The 21685-nt window shown below is 35.3% G+C and overlaps 1 protein-coding gene across 1 annotated transcript; it reads left to right on the top strand.

The window, feature by feature from the left end:
* Window positions 1-18182: 18182 nt before the first annotated feature.
* LOC149402927 (uncharacterized) lies at window positions 18183-19347 on the top strand. The gene has a single exon (XM_089609734.1). The coding sequence runs from the start codon at window positions 18252-18254 to the stop codon at window positions 19110-19112; it is 861 nt and encodes a 286-aa protein (XP_089465860.1). The 5' UTR covers window positions 18183-18251; the 3' UTR covers window positions 19113-19347.
* Window positions 19348-21685: the final 2338 nt, after the last annotated feature.

Below are 21685 nucleotides of genomic sequence, written 5' to 3'. Positions count from 1 at the left end.
AAAGTAAAAATGAGGTTACAAGGCTGATTATATAGGTTTTCTACTGATTTTCGGAGTGATCTATGTCATTAAACCTGATCCGACGGCTCAAATCGATTAAAAAATTGTTAATTTTCTGTTTTTCCGGATGGGACCTCGCTACGCGCAGATTGATGCTTGCGGGGCACGGAAGAAGGTGTGCGGCACGCAAAAGGAAGGTCGCAACGCGCTTCGAAACTTTTGGAAAATGTACGGAGCACGCATATCATTCGGAGATGATGCACAAACCTCGCGCAGAGGGTAAAGTGCACGGCGCGAGGTTGATCACGCGGGTAGTGCCCGGAGCGTGCATATTGCTCGGAGATCGGATGCAAACTCAACACGGTGCGCAAAGGGGAGTGCGCGGTGGGTGGAGTCCCAGCCTTTTGTCCCATCGCATCTCGTGCTCTGTTTTGACACGTTTAGACTCTCGATTGCTTCGTTTTATCTGAAAATTACTCCAAATAGCTTATTCTTAGGAATATTGCCCACTGAAGATAATAATTAAACATGAATGATTACTGAATTGGATAAGAAGTTTACTTTATTAGCATCATATGATTAGTGGGTTGTTTTCTGAATCAGAATCAATAACAACTATCATCCATAGCCTCCACATTAAACTGAATCACATGCTGGGCATCTAAGTTCGGGCGGTGAGCTAAAATATGGTCAATGATTGATACATGTCTGGATAGCTATATCTAAAATCATATATGTGGAACACAAGTTAAGGTTGATCACTTTGTAGGAGCATTTTTCACTTGTGGTAAGTGTACGGTCTGGACAGACTTTCATTGTTGATGCGTCGTTTAAGTACCCTTATGACACACTAACCAGTTTCGCTATGATGGTCACAATGAGACTTGATCTAAATCCTGAAATGATCATGGACTTTTAGGTCATATCGCCGGGTTCTTTGACTCATTCATTAAAGGCTACTGCGACGCTGTGATACTTATGTCTTGGGAATCCGTGATGTGGTATAAGAAGAAAGTGGTTAACGGATATGGAATCCGACCTTCCTGAAAGAAGGTCAATGTTCATTCACCTAAGGGTTGATTTCATAATCGATATATTGCTAGCACTTTCGTAGTAAGTAACATACGGAAGAATCTTTCGCTGGGGAAGCAACGGTGCTTAGGGTATATATGTATCAAGAAAGGTATAATGTAATAATTAACCTTACTCGATACGGGTTGAACCTGAAGGATCCTGATCACGAACTGAGTAGAACTGTAGACACTCGTCACGATGAGTAAATATATTTCTAGTAGAAGAGTGTAGTCTTAGATTACTTTGTTGAGTATAGAACAAGATTGAACGAATCGATTGAAAAGATAAAGGACTATTTTGTCTTATAATCGGATTTGTAGGAGCTTCTGTTACTAGGTCCATAGTCCCCGATTCGGCTATGACTAAGGGAGACAAGAACTCTCTAGTAATAATAAAGATAATAAAGATAAAGATTATTTATTATTATTACAATCTCATAGGTGTAAAAGGTATTAGCAGCATTAATTCAGAAATCTGGGTATTTGTTGAATAAAAAGTTATTTATGGTAGAATTATTTATTTATAGTTGGATCAAGTAAATAATAAATAATTAGTAATTTATTTATTTTTGGATCAAGTAAATAAATAATTAATTAGATTTTGATAATGGGCCTTGCACAATATGCAAAAGTCGGATTTCCTCACTTGGTCATGGGCCATGTTGAGCGATTTTTTTAATTAGTATTTACCAATATTTTTTCTTTACTTGTTTAAATAATTGAGACATAATAACATTTAAAAAAATAAGATATTGTCATTTATTCTCTCTCTCATGATATTTATGAGAGAATATATTTAAAAGCAGATAAAATATTGCCGTTTATTCATATTCTTTATTTAAACACAAAATAATATATCCTAGATATTGACATGATGGATGAGAGAAAAAGTGGGATTCATGAATGAGATCGAAAGGCTGAGATTAAAATACTTAAATAAAGAATGGATATAGGAGAATAAATATTCTCGAAGGTTCCAGGAATATCTCATTCTACTACTATAAATACGGGTCTAAGCGAAAGCAAAAATCACTCAAAGCAAATTGAAAAATTCGACCAACCCTCCCTAGGTCTGGCTGTGTGCTTCTTGTTCTCTCTCCTCCTCGGAATTTGTTTATTCCATTCTTATAAAAAAAATAAAAGTATATCTGAAACTCCATAATCAGATCTTGTGAGACTAAATCGAGTGTGCCCACACTGTATTCTTGTTCGTCCGGAGATTACGTTTCGGAATACTGCGGTGTCATCCAAGGAGATCCAAGAGATTCAGAAATATCCCAGAGATAACATCGGAGCCCAAAGATTAGAGAGGAAGACAAGAAGAAGAAGGTGGACCCATTTCATAAGCTTAAGGAGGAAGCCGTAAATTTTCCGATAACTCGTCTATTTAATTCAGTTGCTTGATAATTTCTCTTATGGTTTGATATTAATTTAATAAATCTAAATCGAGTTAAATAATCTTAATTAATTAGATAAGTAGTGAAATTAATTTTTTCAGCATGGTTATGATGAGGTGAATAATCACCAACACTTATAGAGGCTCTTTTACTCCTTCGAACGTGTAAATCATCATAATCACTCTAAAACCATCAAAAACACCCGAGAACTCGCTAAATTCAAGTCGGAAAATAGGAGTTTAACGCGTAGAAACGCACATATCAATCTCTTATGGCCAAGTTTTAGTGGGGAGGTAATCTAGCAAAGCAGAAGATGCACTGCCGTTCGCGGGATAAGCTGTGTCCCCTAAAATCTATAGGCGGTTTGGGTTTCAAAAGTCTAGTTCAATTCAACCAGTCGATGTTGGCAAAGCAACAGTGACATATTATTCAATCTCCAAACTCCTTGGCAATGAGGCTTCTAAAGGCATATTTTCCTAGGGATACTTTCCTTACCACATAGCTAACTTCTTCGGGATCTTTCCTTCGGCGCTCATTCCTTCGGCGCTCATTCCTGTGGGGACGGAAAATAGTAGAAACAGTAGCACGGTGGAGAGTTGGCAATGGTCGCGATATTCATGTCTTCGCGGAATTACGGTGCCACAAGTGACGCACTCGAACTTTACGGTAAACCATTTATTTAACGAAGAGTCACATACTTGGTATGTGGAGAGGATTAGAGAGGTCTTATGGACTTCGGATATTCCCTCGGTCTTGAGCATTCTCCTGAGCATCAGAGACTGATCGGACTCTTTGACGTGGCAGTATGAGAAGTCGGGAGTCTACAGCGCTAGGTCCGGATACATAGCTGCTTCCCCGAGGGACATATGTTCAACAAACATCGTTTCACTCCTGGTTGAAGTCAAGAGTGGCATGTGTACGTAACTTTGTCCTGGTTGACGTTTGGGAGATTAAAGCAACGTCAACGCCTCAATTCCATCAAATGGGGCTGGTACCGGAGTTGGGGGTGTTTTACGAGGTAGCCAGGTTGGGTGATTGCTGCTTTCGCTTCGCGTGTGCCTAACATATACGACCCACTAGTGGCAGAATGTATGGCGACGAGAGAAGGTGTGCTTTTCGCGAAATAGGCGGGTTGGCAATAGATGTCATAGAGAGCGACTGTCTCCTTACCACGAAGGCTTTCAGCGAGCCCAGTCCTCCGGCGATCGCTGCAGACTTAGTCCATGATATTCGGTCACTCCTGATTGAAGTCAAGAGTGGCCAGTGTAACTTTGTCCCCTGCGACGGAAATCAAGCAGCGCACGTCTAGCCCAGAAAGCATTTAATTATAGCCACAATGTTTGTTGGCTCTTTGAGATTCATTTTCCTATAGATCCTCTAATAGTTGTTGATTCAGCTAGCTTTTGTTAATAATAGGAAGTTCTCAGTTAAAAAAAAAAAAAATAAAAAAATTAATAATAATAATAATATTAGCGCTATTACCCTTCTTTAGTTACTGAGTGCCAACTACAAAATAATAATACAACAAAATCACTTGAAAAAATAAAGTTAAATCTGTTTCTTAAGACTTGAATTAAAGTTTCCTATAAAATAACAAAAAATAAAAATAAAAATTAGTGACTACGTCAAATAAACAAGTGGGGAATTTGTAGCCTATTCTATTTATCTAAAACTGTTTATCTTGAGTTTATATAAACAAGAATATGAAGCAATATATATATATATATATATATATATATATATATATATATATATATATATATATATATAAACTTGCTTATAGTGGTTTATAAAAGGCCGATATCTTCTCGGCCGATAAATATTTACTATGTGGCTGTAATTTTTATTTTCGATGGATTTCTGTTAGTTTCTTTGAAGATTTTATGACAAACTTTTCATTAAATATTACATTTCTATGATAAATTGTTATAATATTATACAATTTTGCCTTAGATTTGGCTAAACATCATGATATCATTTTCCTTACATAGTAATGGCAGACATTTTTCTCCGCTTGTCAAGTGTAGTTGTACCTGACTCCACAATGGTGTATATAAAGAGAGGGAATCTCTTACGCTGTAGAAGCATTTTACGACAGTTTTGTATCGTTGTAAAATCTCAAATTTGTACCATAGTAAAATCTCAGTTTTGTAGTAGTGTACATTATTAGATACGAAACAATCGTGGCAATAAAACAACAAATGATTAGGTAACTAGTCATATTTACACTTTTACATTGTTACATAGCCACCATTTTAAAAATACTAGGTAAATGGCAACAAACATGTGGCATTTCTAGTTTGTCATTTCATTTAAATCAAAGGATGGGGTACTTACATCAATTTATGCGTGCAAATACATGGACGTGACCATCTACCTAGTATTTACAAAAGTTTGGCTATATAACAATGTGAAAGTGTAAATTTGATTATATACCTAATGACCCATAAAACAAACATCGGTACATCAAAGTACAACCAACTTTGGCTTGCATTATTCCTCTCGAGTTAGGAAATTGTTGCCTTTAATGATATAGATTCGAGTGAAGGCTTGATGGTAGAATAAACACTACTATACTTGTGGTCTTCATGAGCAATACTGATTTTCATGTTGTCAACTTATGTAGTCGAGTATTGCGGCACAAATTTGTCATGTAGTTTGGCTAAGGAAGTTGTTGAAAGAGTTAAAATTAGACCAAAAGATTACATGGAGATATGTATTGATAGCAAATTAGCCTTGATTTTTCAGAGTTTCGTCTTTCATGAAAGAATCAAGCTCATCAACACCCATTAGGGGTGAAATCGGTTCGGTTCGGTTCGGTTTTGGACCAATTTGAAAACCGAAACCGAATTTTCGGTTTTGAAAATTTTGGACCAATGACCGAACCGAATTGGTCCAAAACCGAAAATCGGTTAACCGAAAATTCGGTTAACCGGTTTTGTAAAACCGATAACCGGTTTTATAACCGTTTTGAAACTGGTTAACCAGTTTTAAAGATGTTACAATTATCCAGATCGGTTATCCGGTTCAAATCGGTTATCCGGTTTTAAAACTGGTTATCCGGTTTCAAAACCGGATAAAAAAAATCGGTTAATTAACCGATAATCGAATTTTTGGATTTTCAAAACCGATAACCGAACCGATTCTTAAATTCGGTTTCGGTTAACCGAACCGAATTTTCGGTTTGATGACGTGGCACCGAATTTCGGTTCCGGATCGGTTCGGTTATCGGTTTAACCAATTTTCGGTCAATTTTTGTACACCCCTCACCCATTATGACTTTATACAAGAATGTATGTTGAAGTATGTAATGTCATCGCCCGTAAGAGGTTTTCATTTAGCACTATAATTAGGGATGTAATCTAAGAATTTTCTATCAAACTAAATGCAAAGTTCTCTATTTCAAAAGAAAAAAAATTACCCTAACTCTCAAGTTTTATATTAAAGCCTCTACTACTTTTCAAACTCTTTGGCTAAAATAAATATTTCTGTCCAAACACTTACTATAGTAGTAAAAATCGAGAATATAGAGACAACAAAAAGAACTAGTGAGCTTATAACAATATTCTATTCGAGCATTCCTATTTTTTATTATCAAATTGTTTCGGGTTTTAAGTATTGGACTATAAGAGTTAAATAAAAAAATTATGTTGTCTACGTCCAATTTATAGAAACTAATTTTAGAAAAATCCATGGAGTTCTCTAGAAAATAAGAATAATGACCAAATTCGGTAAGCGCAACATGATGACCCAGAAACGACTTGTTTTCTATCGTGCAGATAAAAATTTACTTTGAATAGAGTAATTGGGCTTGAAGGCCCAATTCAATAAGTAAGCTCGGCTCTCCTACGTTGATCAGGACGATGAAGAACACCAAGTCACCCGAAAGACTCATTCTTCATCCGAAGGACTCAGATCCTTCATCAAGTCATATCACATCTACTGGCTCAGTGTGGACACGCATCCTGATGAGTCGAGAACGAGGAAACTAATTGACAAGTGTTATAAGAGCATGTTGTGACACGCGTCCCTTCAAAATAAATACATATTATTTTTACTTATGATAACTATGCCGAATTTATTTCCGCTCGATTCTTTTTGTTATAAAAAATGTTTAGCTCGACCCAAATGTATTCATTATCATTCATTGATAAAATCGTTAAGTTTGCCTTCACACTTATGTTCATTTCATATAATTATTTAACCGAATTCATCTTATATTTTTATACGATAAATTCTTGAGATCCACACAAACAAACCTAAAACGACAACCTTAATCATCATTTGTTCGTGATTGTTAGATCCGATTTTGGTGTCAACAATTCTTATCCTCCAGAGGACTCTATAGAGTCACATAGAATTGACTTGTAAAATTTGGACTTATTAGACAACACAAATTTGGACTTAAAACTCACAAGGCCCGAAAATACAAACCCAAAATCATGAATTTATGATGTCAACATCATAGTCCTAGCTGGTCTTGGTGAAGCCGTGGTCACTTAAGCGAATGAACAAGAGGTCGCCGGCCGGACTCAGTAAAGGAGAGGGGAGGGAGGATAAGGTGGCGCAGTAAAGGAGACTCAATATTAAAATTTTTAGAAATAGCAACGTATAAGTTTGGCTATTTGATTAGAAACGTTACCTATTTTACATCATTAAAATTATATTTGAATTTTTTTTATTTTTTAGATATAGTCAACAAAAAAAAAAATTGCCTCTTCAAAACGGAACACTTTCAAGACTCAGAGAATTTAGAAATGAAGAAAAGAAGGAAAATATAATACATGTGGTCATTAATATGGCGTGTATAATGTCACGGTCACGGCTATGATTATATTTTCTATTACATATTAAACTTATCGAATCCATACAATGAAGGCGACGATTACCTGGTCTACTTTTCAAATATCGTAAGCTTTTCTATTTATATTTTGTTTTAGTCCTCATTTGAGTTTAGACTATTCGGTATAATATCATCATTTAAATTGCATATAGTGCATTCTTGAGCGGTGATAGTGCAATTTTCGTTTGCGATAAGGTTCCAAGTACTTTAATACTTGATTTTCATAATATTGGACATTTTCAAATACTTGACTAGGAAAACTATAGTTAATTAATAAGACTTTTCCATATACTTTATCAATCAAACTGCATATAGTATATTATTGTGTGGTGATAGTGCAATTTTCATTTGCGAGAAAGTTCCAAGTACTTTTAATGCTTGATTGTCATAATTTCGGACATTTTTTAAATACTTTACTCGGAAAACTATATTTAATTAATAAGACTTATAAATATATATGAGTTTTTCATTTTAAACTGTAATATTATATATGAAAATGAACATTTTAAAAGAAAATATAAACATCAGTCTTAGCCGCGTTTACCTACAATAACACAGCACAATGAAGAACTAACTATGCTTAATAACTCTACATGCCCTCGAATCAATATATTCTTAGATTTCATATATACCAATCAATATTTTTTTAACATAATTACAAATAAACATATATAAAATATCTAAAATATAGCAATAACGTATAAGATAATTATGAGTGCTTTATTATATTTTCATAAGTGGACGAAGTCGATAAATTTACTCCCTTTTTCTATTTTTAATTTTTAATGATTAGCCAGCCAAATGACCTACTACTAATTACAATAAACTCACCACTTATATATATATATATATATATATATATATATATATATATATATATATATATATATATATATATATGTTTAAATGACATCAATTCCTCTACTTTTAAAATGATAAGCCCCATTCATATTTTTTTTAACAATAAGATTCATATTTAAATATAATTTCAGCAATAAAAAATAAAATTGATTTGAAAATCAATATAAATTTAGGTACAACTATAAAATTAAAAAAAAAACACAATCGTGTCCAAATTCCTTTAATTTTGGCTCCTAAATCTTCAATTCTTTTTTCATTTTAATCTTTATCTCTACATTATATATAGAATTAATTATTTATTTGCCTCTAAACCATGTCACTTATTACAAACGTCTCTTTGAACCATTTTTTCTATTTTTTTCCCCTCAAACTTATAGTTTTGGCATTCTTAACCCATCCGTTAACTTTTTCGTCTAAAACTCTGTAAAATTGTCACGTGTTCAGCACAATGACTTACACCTTGTTGGTATGAAGGATTTTGGAGGGATGGATTAGGATAAATGGATTTGGGAGGATGGATTGTATTTATTTGTTGTTTGGTATTAAAGATGAGAAGATTGTGAGGGATGGAGGGATGGATTTATATCCATGTGTCATGCCCCGAAAATGAGGTGTGAACTAAACGAAGATAAGCGTTATTAAACAAACTTTAATAAACACTAAACGAGTAACTAAACATCCCACAGTGCATACTAGTTGTTGTTACATTGAAGTTGGCGTTTTGTTTCAGGCAACTCTTATGTCTCAAGGGTTATTATTGACTTTGCACAGAACATTCCTCGCCCCTTTTGCCAGGACTCGACGTGGCTTTTCCTGACAGCTTTTTATTTGTCTGTGTCCTGATGTGTGTCATCTGTCATGGTGTCCGATCTTAGGACATTCTCCTTGGTTATCTCTTATAAAAGGAGAATAGTTTACCCTAGGTAGGGTTACACATTTTACACGCCGAAATAGTTCTTTCAAGAAGAGTGTGGGTTCTTCATGTGGGGTTTTGGTTGTCATCGGTGAAGACGAATCTTGCCTTTTATTGTTATTGTTGTTATAAGTGATGTTATTGTTATGAAGTGAAACACTGGGAGAGTATGAGTGTGAAAAGTGATGGGAGCTCAAATCTAGGGGAGCCTAGGTTAGTATCTTAATAGAAGTCGTTTTGGAGGTAGGAATTGTGGAAGGTGATCATCCATTGTATTCCCGTGTACACTCATTCTATTATCTTGTGCAAGTACTCTTTTCACTGGGATTCAAATCCCCCTAGAGTAGGCAGTTGAGGACGAACTGGGTTATCACTCTCGGTGTTCTTATTGTGTTTGCTGTTTATGATCTGGTGTTCTATTGGTTGTCCCTAACAACATCTAACTAGACAGGTTAAACAGTGGATCTAGACTTTCAAGTGGTATCAAAGCAGGCACCCTAAGCTTCTGGGTGAGATTCTCTCGATCCTAATGTTTCATTCTTCTTCTATGGACACATTCAGGGAAGGCGGCTCGATTTCTCGGGCTCCTCTGCTCGATGGGCAAAACTACGCATACTGGAAGGCTAAGATGGGAGCGTTTATAAGGTCCATTGATCACAAGACCTGGAAGTCCATAATCACCGGTGGGAAGCTCCCAAGAAGGCTCTGGAAGATGGTATTACCTTCATGAAGAAAGCAGAGATTGAGTGGAGTCCCACAGAAGATGAAGCTACTCTCTCTAACTCTAAAGCTCTCAATGCTATCTATAATGGTGTTGATAAAAATGTGTTCAGACTTATTAATACCTGTGAGAGTGCCAAGGAGGCTTGGGATATCCTTGAGACAGCTTTTGAGGGACCTGATAAAGTGAAAAAATCTTGATTATAACTTGTCGCCACCAAGTTTGAGAACATGAGAATGCATGAGGATGAAACCATCAGTGAGTTCTATGTGAGAGTTAGAGACCTCTCTAATGAGTCACACTCTCTTGGGGAACCCATGTTAGATGCCAAGCTTGTCAAGAAAATCTTAAGATCTCTTCCTGAGAGGTTCAAGATCAAGGTGACTATGATAGATGAAGTGCATGACACATCTGCAATGAAAGTAGAGGAACTCATTGGGTCCTTACTCATATACGAGATGTCCTTCTCAGGTTCCTCTGAGAAGAAATCAAAGGCCCTTGCTCTTAAGTCCTCTATCCCCAATTCCCCGTCTCTTCAAGCTGAGGCATCCTCAGAATCTTACGAGGAATCTTTGGCCTTACTGGTCAAAAATTACAGGAAGCTGTTGAAAAAGTTTGAGAAAAGATCCCCTAACTTCCCAGGGCAATCAAATGCTCCCTTCAACAGGGAAAAACCTTCCCAGGGGTATAAACTAGGAATTCCCAACAAAAAGAGAAGAGAAGAACGAGGAAGTCCTCATGTGTTCAAAGGAAAAGGTATACAATGCAGAGAATGTGAAGGCTTTGGTCATATCCAAGTTGAGTGCCTAAACTATCTGAGAAGACAGCAGAAGAACTACAATTCCACGCTTAGTGATGAAGAAAGCGAATCTGGGAGTGATGCTGGAGAGGATGGATGCAATAACTTTCTGGCCTTCATGGCAGACAGTTCTGTTCCGGAGGAAGATCTACCAGATGAGAATAAAGGGAAAGTTCCTCTGGCTCCTTCTGAGTGCTCAAATGATTTTTAGTCAGCTGGAAGTGGGGAACTCAGTGACGAGTTTCTTCTGCATGCCTATGAAGTCATCATGTCTCCAACTGCATCACCAGAAAGTATCAAGTCATACTCTGGAAAAGTGGAGGAAGAATTAAGTGATGAAGTCCTACTGGAGGCTTACAAAACTCTTTTTGTCAAATGGGCAGACGAGTCCAACGCCTTTCTCAAGCAGAAGTTGAAGATAGAAGAATTGGAAAGTCAGCGTATCAGCCTGCTTGAGGAAATTGAAGAACTAAAGAAAGACTCTCCTAAGATGCTGAAGAGCATAATTGAATCACTCCTGGGTGAGAAAGCGCATCTGCTTGAAGGTCATTGGGAGTTTGAAAAAGCAAATCTCTAGACTGGCTACTAATCTGGGAAATATGACCAAATCAGTTCAAATGTTGAAATCAAGAACTTCTAATCTGAATGAGATTCTGAAGATTGGCCAGCCCTCGTCCAGCCACAGGGCTTGGGGTATAAATCTGGCTCTTCCTCCTATAAGAAAACAGTTTTTGTACCTTCTTCCCAAGTTCCTTTCGTCAATGTGCGAAAGATGTCTCCAACATCTCCAAAGACTTCAAATCTCGGGCTACTAAGGTCAGTCCCTAAACCTCACCGGAGATGTCATTTTTGTGGAAAATGGGTACATATTCGCCCGTTCTACTATTCATTCTATGGCAGATTTCTTGAATGGAAAAATACTGGTCAGAATGTACTTTTTGGTCAGAGCAGATTTCCCAAGTTGAAGGTGGACTTGAGAGAACGATCTGAGAAGCAGCTCTCTCAACCTCCAGCCCATCAAGTATGGAGGATCAAGCAAGATCACAGAGCTCTTGTCGCCTACACCTCTCTCAAGACCATTGCTAGAGAGGACTGGTATTTTGACAGTGGGGTTCAAGGCACATGATAGGAGATGGCTCGTTTCTCAACAACATAACGAGCTGCTCCAAGGGTAGGTAATTCTGATGACAGAAAAAGCACCTCAGGAGGCTGTTTCTTTCTTGGGAATAACATAATCTCCTGGTTTAGCAAGAAGCAGAACTGTGTCTCTCTCTCTCAACTGCTGAGGCAGAGTATATAGCAGTTGGTGCATCATGCACTGAGCTGTTTTATTTAAAATCTATGATGGAAGAGTATGATGTCCCTCAGGAGGTTGCAACCTTGTACTGTGACAACACTAGTGCTATCAACATTGCTAAGAACCATGTGCAATACAACAAGACCAAACACATAGAGATCAGACACCACTACATCCGAGACCTAGTCAATTACAAAATTTTGTCTCTGGAACATGTAAGCACAGAGAATCAACTCGCTAACATCTTCACCAAGCCTCTGGATATGATAAAATTTGAGAAGCTGTGTCCTGTCTTGGGAGTTTGTATCTCTGACTTATAGCAGTTAGTGGATCGATAAGGACATGGTTGGGCTTTTGTCTTGATTAATAAAAGGCCCACTTGAGGAGGATCTGTGCTGGTTGATCAAAACGCTGCGTTCAGACAGTTAAGTGTTAAGCTCGCTGAGATGGTTTACTTCCCGAGAAAAGTTGTGAATCTCTCAACTGTCATTATTAGTTCCTCTGAGCATTTTCGTGTCAGGAGTTTCATTTCAAATTTTCTTCCTTTCCTCTGTTATTGCTTCTTTCAGCGTAGTGGTTTGGGTAAATTCGTAAGAATGGTGCGCACTAGAACAGGAAATTATTCTCTAAAAAGGGTTGTCCGAAATAGTAATGGGAAGAAATAAGTGTCTGGGTTAAAGAAGATCATCGTCGAGGTCAATCGCCATGGAGTAAAAATCATAAAGGGAAGGTCGAGCGGGGTCGATGGTTCGGTCGGAGATCCCTCCTCAACGACTGAACCCCTAAATCTTCGGGAAAACCTGGCTCCCTTTCCTCAGGTAAAAGCTACTGTTCTCCCTCACTCTTTCACTCTTCCTAGGGATACCCCTCAAGACTTGCATCAGGATATCGCCTCTGGGTCTGGAGGTGTTGAGAAAGAAACTGTCTCGTCCGCAGCAGACGCTATGCTGAATCTTGGAAAGTCTGACAAGGTTAATGTCAGAAACACCTCCTCAGACAACCCTAGATTGTTCCAGGGTGAGAAAGAGTTCAAAAATCCTACATTGGTAGAAATGACCACGGATTTGAAGGGCGGGGTCCCTGATGAGGCTGAAGAAACTGTGGGTGTCACGTCTTGGATCACTCCAGAAGAATTTGAGAGAGTCATGAACACTGGTCTCCCCCTAGAGAGGGAAAACACTTCGGCTCATGTGCCTTCAAAAAGGGGGAAAGAAAAACTGTTGAAGAAGAAGGGCAAAGAGGAAATGAAGTCTAAGAAAAAGGAAGAAGGAATCTGACATACAAAAGCCACCCTTTTCTCGCCTCCCTCACGCCAATTTTTTCTCCACTGATGCTCCAGTTGTTCCTCTCATGTCTGCTGACATCCGGAAACTGCTCGCTCTTTCTGCGATGGATGAGATCAGGCATTTGGAGATGGTGATTGCAACGTCTCGGGAACGCAAGGAGTTAGAGGAGGCTCTTGCCAAAATGTTGTCGAGTGCATCTTTTTACAAGCTCTCCCTGAGTGTTGGTTTGTTGGCTCTCTGCTATAATTTGTTTTCTTTATTCTCCTTCCTTCTCTTGAACTGATGTTTTGCAATATTTTTTTTTTGTGTTTGTTTTTCCCTTTGCCTTTGCTTGTCAAAAAGGGGGTACGTTTGCTATACTCTGATACTGTGTCTCTTTGATAGTTTGTTATAATTTATGTATCTCATTTGTTCTGTGCTTTCCTCTATTAGTCACTGTGACATGAGTGAATCTTGCAGTGCTTGGTTCGTGTAGAGTTTTTCCTTCTCAAAGCCAAAGGGGGAGATTGTTGTTACATTAAAGTTGGCGTTTTGTTTCAGGCAACTTTTATGTCTCAAGGGTTGTTATTGACTTTACACTGAACATTCCTTGCCGCTTTTTCCAGGACTCGACGTGGCTTTTCAAGACAGCTTTTTGTCTGTCTGTGTCCTGATGTGTGCCATCTGTCCTGGTGTCCGATCTTAGGACATTCTCCTTGGTCGTCTCTTATAAAAGGAGAATGGTTTACCCTAGGTAGGGTTACACACTTTTCACGCCGAAATAGTTCTTTCAAGAAGAGTATGGGGTTCTTCATGTGGGGTTTTGGTTTTCATCGGTGAAGACGAATCTTGCCTTTTATTGTTATTGTTGTTATAGGTGATGTTATTATTATGAAGTGAAACACTGAGAGAGTGTGACTGTGAAAAGTGATGGGAGCTCAAATATAGGGGAGCCTAGGTTAGTATATCCATAGAAGTAGTTTTGGAGGTAGGAATAGTCGAAGGTGACCATCCATTGTATTCACGTGTTCATTCATTCTATTATCTAGTGCAAGTACTCTTTTCACTGAGATTCAAATCCCCCTAGATTAGGCAGTTGAGGTCAAACTGGGTTATCACTCTCGGTGTTCTTATTTTGTTTGCTGTTTATGATCTGGTGTTCTATTGGTTGTCCCTAACAACATCTAAATAGACAGGTTAAACAGTGGAACTAGGTTATCAATTTACGTATGATAACATATAGCCAATAATATACAATTGACTTCACGATACCAACAATAATGTATCGAATTAATTGTTTTCAAAAACTAATTTAAGTAGTATGTCTAGTGGTTTTCCCATAATTTATAATTTTCAATCTCAATAACAATAGTCTCATAATAATGTATCATATTCAATTTTATTTGATTTCTATTCAATTCAATTTATATCGAACAATCACAATTTACAATTCACAATGACAATAACAATAGTCTCATAATAATGTATCGTATTCTACTTTATTTTATTTCAATTCAATTAATATCGAACAATCAAAATTAACAATCTACAATCGCAATAACAATAGTCTTATAATAACGTACTATATTCATTTTTATTTGATTTCAATTAAATTCAATTCATATCGAACAATAGTCTCATAATATGTAATAACATATCGTATTCAATTTTATTTGATTTCAATTCATATCGAACAATCACAATTCATAATTCACATTTACAATCACAATAACAATAGTTTCATAATAATGTATCATATTCAATTTTATAATTTAATTCAATTCAATTCATATCGAACATTCACAATTAACGATCACAATAACTATAATTTCATAATAACGTATCATATTCAATTTTATTTGATTTCAATTTTAATTCAACTCATATCGAATAATCACAGTTCACAACACAACCACAACTAATATAGTCTCATAATAATGTATCATATTCAATTTTGTTTGGTTTCAATTTTATTTCAATTCATATAAAAAAAAATCACAATTCACAATCACAATTACTATAGTCTCATAATACGTATCATATTCAATTTTATTTTATTTCAATTTTAATTCAATTCATATCGAACAATCACAATTCACAATCACAATTACTATAATCTTGTAGTAATGTATCATGTTCAATTTTACTTGATTTTCATTTTAATTCAATTCATGTCGAACAATCACAATTCACAATAACTATAGTCTCCACGTATCGTATTAAATTTATTTTATTTCAATTCAATTAATTCATAATTCACAATCACAATAACAATAGTCTCATAATAGTGTATAGTATTCAATTTTATTTCTACCGCATTCAGTTTTATTTGGTTTCAATTATAGTAAAATAACTTATTACCTCCATTTATTTTCGAATTCAATATCTAATTTTATCCAAAATAAAGACACCAATTTTAAGGTTTTCAATTTTTTCTAAAAAAATTCATTAATTCACTTTACTTTATGATTGTTATTTTTTTTAGGGTAAATTAGCAAAATAGCCAAATCAAACGTTATGATTTGCTATATAGCCAACGTTTTGTAAATACTAAGTAAATAGCCACTCGGATGACGTGGCCCAATAATATGTTTTTTCATATCTGAAAATTGCCCTTGTTGCGTTTGAATTTTGAATTTTATTTCAAATTTCGGATTATATAACTTCCCGAAATTTTTTGAAATTTATTTCCTGATATAAGTGTGAACAGGATTTAGTCTATTAACGATTCCCTTTATGTAGGAACTAATTTGGACGTGGCAGTTGCAATTTATTTGTTTCCTATTATATATTATTTTTTTATATTTACTGCTTAATTTATCTTGTTTAATATCAAATTTTTTTTTTCCAACGCACATGAATGAATCAGGTCTATATGCTTTTTTTTTTTTTTGAAATTTAGGCTATTTTCGCACAGGTTTTCATAAAATTAATATTGTATTTACGTATATTTACTATCACTGTTATGCTGCAGTTAAGCTTTTTGAACGTCAATGGCTGGAAAACCATAATACATTGTCAGTTGGTGTAAATACAGCATGTAATCAACATGATTTACAAACTGTTTTCGGTAGACGGCGTTATTGTGAGCGTCTTATTTCTTACGGCAGATATTTTTATTTTCGCCGTCGTGGTTGAGTCATATTAACCCTGTGTACGGTAAATACACGTTAATATTTTAATTTCATTAGATATAACAAATACATAACTTGACATATTCAGCAATAAATACATAGAAATATCTTCGTCACAACTTTTTAATTCATAACAAAATCCATGTTTTTGAAAAAATCGAACCAAAAAACCCATATTTATATTTCTATCATGTGTAAATTTTTGTCGGAAAGTAGTAAAACCCCTTTATTCCATAACCGCTACAAAAAAAATCATGTTTTCCTTGTTTTATTGTGTAAATCGATGAAGAAAAATTGTAAATACGAGTTACAATAGGTAAAAATCTATACATGCATACCATCTTAGGATAAATGAACAATAATCCAAAGATTCATTACACAGAGGAAGAATAATAAGCAATACCATCTTATTTCATAACCGATAAAAAAAACACGTTTTCCATGTTTTAATGTGTAAATCGATGATGAACATTAGTAAATACGAGTTACAATCGGAATAAATTACACATGCATACCTGTTTGAGATCCCCTCGCTGAAATCGGTAGTCGAAGAAGATGAACGCAGATCGTCGGAGAAAGTGACGCGTTTTGGAAACTTTTTTTGGGAGAAATCTTTTTTTTTTCTTAATTGCTGAGTGGAAATCGGTTGTGAAATACGGTTTTAAATTTGCAGTAATTACTCTCCTCGATTCTCAGAATCACGTTTTTTTTTTTAAAAGTCAACAGCTGTGACTTATGGGCGGGAAATCATTTGAGCTTTTTTTTGTAAATTTAGACGTGTATTAAATGATATCTGGCTATTTACTTAGTATTTACAAAACATTGGCTATTTAGCAATTTTAAAGGTTTGATTTGGCTATTTTGCTAAATTTTTTTATTTTTTTATGTAATTAACAAGCTATTATTGTCCATATAATTATAAAATTCTATTATCATTTCATTTAAACTAAAAAAATTTAGTTTAATATTGAGATTTGATATCCTCCATAACATTTCCTCTATTTTCTCCATGAAATTTCAATATAATATTTTGTTTTGCTTTTACCCTCCATTTCCCTTTGATATTTGGCCTAATTTTTGTGTGAAGAAATTTTATATTTATTTTATTTTTTATAAGACTATTTTTTTTTCTTTTATAACTACTATGATTTTGATAATCTAATCATAATTAATTAAGTTCGAATGTTTAAGCATGATTAAATAAACCATTTAACACGACTATTAAATGATTTAATTTAAACGGTTATGGATCTGTAAAAAAAAAAAAAAAAACCGGTTTTGTTTGGATATAGATTTCAAACATGATTATAAATGGTCGGATTTGATTATAACAATAATTTAAGCAAACACGATTATCACAACACCATTATCACGACATAATTACGACACAAACACGAAATTACCATCCCTAATAAAAAAAACTGCAAAAAAATGGTTTTATTCTTGCTGTTGCTGATGTTGTTCTTATTGTTATTGTTGCTTTGTTGTTATCCAAATTTCTTTTGCTTTTTAAGCAGATGATTATGTCAACGCAAGCTCATAATTACATGGCCTGGTTTTTATTATTCAGAGATTATTAACATTCACAATCACATTGTTATCGTTTTGTTCTGCAAATCAAAGCACTATTTTTTTTTTTTTTTTTTTTTTTATGTTTTTCACTTTTAAATGATTTTTTTATTTAATTTAATTTTCAATTTTTGTTTTAATTTTTATATAAGACTATAACTTTACCCTTTCCTAACATGTAACAAGTCAAGTCACACTTAACTTAACTGACGGTTTGATAATAAATTTAACAGAAGGATAATATTTGTCAACAAAACAAAGTTAAACTAAAAGGGCAAAAAATTATATATGTATCGACATAATTGAGTCCATAAATGAGCAATACATATACTATCAATCAACGACTCCAATACAGCAGAAAAAAAAAAAAGCATCGACCATGGAAACTCCATCACCGCCAACGAAACCCCATATCCTCTCCGAAACCCGTGAAATAATAAAATCGAACCGCAGAGTGTTTAACTCCCTCGCCGGCCTATTCCTCCTTCCCATCGCCACTGGCGTCGCCGTCCTCAACTCCTACCGTCGATCCCTCCCGCCCTCCGTCCAAATCGCCGCCACCGTTATCCTCACCATCTGCTCCTTCATCGTAACTCCCTGCGCCATCGGCTCAATCTCCTACGCCGCTCTCCTCGGCCGCGCCGGAGAAAAACTCTCCGTCTCCGCCGCCGTCAAATCCCTCTCCTCTTCCTTACTCCCACTCCTCGCAACCCTCATCGTCTCCCAATCCGTGATCTCCCTCATCACCGTAGCCCACGTTCTCATCGTTTTCTTCTCGATCCACCGCTCGATCTACGCCATCGTGATCTCCACGGTATTGTTCCTCGCGCTGTTGACTTACATCCAAGTCAACTGGACCCTCGCGTACCCGGTCGCCGTCTTCGAGTCGGCGCGGGGATTCGCGGCCCTGCGGAGGAGCCGAGCCCTGGCTCGCGGAAACCGGTGGCTCGTGCTGTATCTGAACCTCGTGTTCATGGTTATGTATGGGGTGGTCTTTTTTATCGCGGCCATATTCGGATCGAGCGCGACGATCGGAGCCGGAAGCCAGGATGGTGATTGGTGGTCAATGCTGTTCTTGGATGTGCTGCGGATTTTTATGAACGCTTGTTTGTTGGCTCTGGTTCAGAGAAACTACATCGTCGCGAACACTGTGCTCTACGCTTACTGCAAGGGCGATGGTTTTTCCGGCGAGTACGTTAGTTTGCCGGCTAACGACCGGAATGTTGGTTCTCTTGCCTGAATTGAGTGGTTATTTATTATTATAAATATTTACACCTTGTTGTCATAGTTTCCGTGTTGCTATGTTAGACTTTTGTAAGTTTAAATTATATTATATTATATATATATATATATATATATATGATATGTACGTGTGTATGTATTCACATTTTTATTTCTGAGTGTGCAATTATGATGTAAGTCAGACAAATATCAAATTAAAGATGAGACAACTTAGTTGCCTCCGTTAATCTGTTTCTTGTTTTGTCATCTCTCTATTCATGAAATCCCAAATTTTAAGTTTAATTAAAAAACTAAAATATTTATGTTGGAGTGATGTTAATATAGTGTGAATGATTTATTCATGTGGTAGTTTTTGAAGTTTTATTTTTTTATGTGTGTTTTATAATATATTTGAATTTTAATATACTCTTTATAATACAAATTATAGATATATATACATATATATATTTGTATATAAGTTATATATTATAACTAAGTTATCTTTATATATATTTTATATAGTTACGATTAATTTTATTAGGTTATTATATATGGTTATGTAATATTATATAATATAATATGATATAATATTATACTAATAAGTAAGTAAGAGTTAGGATATATATATATATATATATATATATATATATATTATACATATGCGTACATATATAAATATAATAATTAATATGTTTGGACCTTTAGGGTATGAGCTTTTAGGGTTTAATCAAACCATATATATAACATCAAATTCTTTTTTTAAGGCTTCTCTCAGTCCCCTCTCTTTCGTTTCTCTTTTTCCTTGAAAATTCGTAGCCTAGATAGACAACTCAATCTTTGAAAAAAAATATATATCTTTCTTATATTTGGTTCGGATTTAATAAACAATCGTTTCTTAAAACGCTTGCTGTGGTTTCAAAAATCGTTATTTTACATCGATTTTTTTTGGAAAAGTTAAGTTTAAATGTCTTCTGTCTAAATCCTTAATCGAAAAATATTTTCATGAAGTACATAATATTTTCTGATTATTGTCAAATCAGTGCGCTGACCTGATTCGTTGGTCTGACCTATTTCCGATTTTCAGACTTTAAAACGTTTACTGTGGATTCAAAAATTATTATTTTATGTTGATTATTTTTGGAAACACTAATTTTACATGTCTTCTTTTTAACAAGTAATCGAAAAATATTTTCATGCTATACATAATATTTTCTAATTATTTTACGATTGATCCGCGGATCAGTTTTTCACAAGTTTTTAAAGTAGAATGTTATATTTGTTTTATTATTAATAAATATTTCTGATTTACTTTTGGCCGTGGTGACTTCACAAATAGTGCTCAAAATCACGTTTTATAGTTACTAGAATTTTTATAAAAACTTATACCAGAGTTTTAGTTTTTCCCCGAAACCTTAATAGCCAAGGGTATTTTAGTAATTTCACGTCGAATCTTGTTCGGAAAATTTCCAGAACCTAAAGTATGTCTTGAATCATTTCCTTAGCTGATCCCTGGTAGCATTTTATTCCTTTTAGGTCCCGAGTCGTTTTGAGTGTCCAATTCCTTCGATGATCTACGATCGTAACCTCTAATATCTGGGTGAGAATAATCTCACTGCAACACAGATTAATTCAAAAAACAAATTTGATGAACATATTATTTATGACATGTCTTATATGTAGTTTAATATACTTAAGTATGTGTTTTACTATCTGATGGCGTGTTTGTTCTTTTGTGGTTTGATATTTGAGTGAGCTATGAATTGCAAGTTATGTGTTCATGCTATTTATTAGATGTAATTTAAAGTAGTGATTTATGCCTGGTAAGCTATGTGGTGTTAAGTTAAAGTAGATCTGAGAATGTACATGTTTTATTATTTAGTCATGTTTTGTATGAGCATATACATGAAAGTTTTTATTTGCATGTCATATCTGTATGTAACGTAATTCTCAAAGTGAAAAGATAAAGATAAGTAAGGGAGTTGTACCGCCTCGAGAGGTATCAAGGAGAAGTTTCCCGGGCTGAGACTCAAATGGGGAAATTTCTCGGACCGAGGCCCTAATATATGTTTATTAGATAGAGCGAAGTGTGGGACCTTGCAACCCCATATCTTCGTCTCTAAATTGCACAATGAAATAGGTACGATTACCCTAGTGGCACTCGGCCCGAACTAAAAGTTGATAGAATCAAGAAAAGAAAGATCAAGTCACCAATTAGTTTTAAAATACTAATAACCGGTTCACATTGCATTACTCTTTTTATTTTAAAATAGTGAGTTTTGATCTTTTACGGTGATTCCAGGGGGATCAGAAGTCGATTCCACGCCTATTAAGTTTGGGTCTTCATGTATCCCACGTCGTCCGATCCGATATCGATTTCCCATATATTTCTTCTAGGAAATCCCGTGTAAGCCATCTTGCATCTTTTGGCATGAATCTCGGGTCTCCTTATATATCTCCCTTATGAATAATGCATTAATATCACCCACAATCAACCAGGGTATTACCAACCACGTTGATATCCAAGGTCAATTGATTCCCAAAGACATCGTGTTGACCACAATGTGGAGGGCATCGTATAGACCTGGCGACCAT

The sequence above is a fragment of the Urtica dioica genome, chromosome 3 (genome assembly GCF_054948205.1).
Source record: "Urtica dioica subsp. dioica isolate 48M chromosome 3, U.dioica_male_clone48M_v1_H2, whole genome shotgun sequence".
NCBI lineage: Eukaryota > Viridiplantae > Streptophyta > Magnoliopsida > Rosales > Urticaceae > Urtica > Urtica dioica.
The sequence above is the reverse complement of the archived record's forward strand: the minus strand, read 5'-3'. Positions and strand labels throughout refer to the sequence as shown.

Coding starts and splice junctions, on each gene's coding strand:
- LOC149402927 (XM_089609734.1), top strand. CDS start 18,252: ATGGAAACTCCATCACCGCCAACGAAACCCCATATCCTCTCCGAAACC.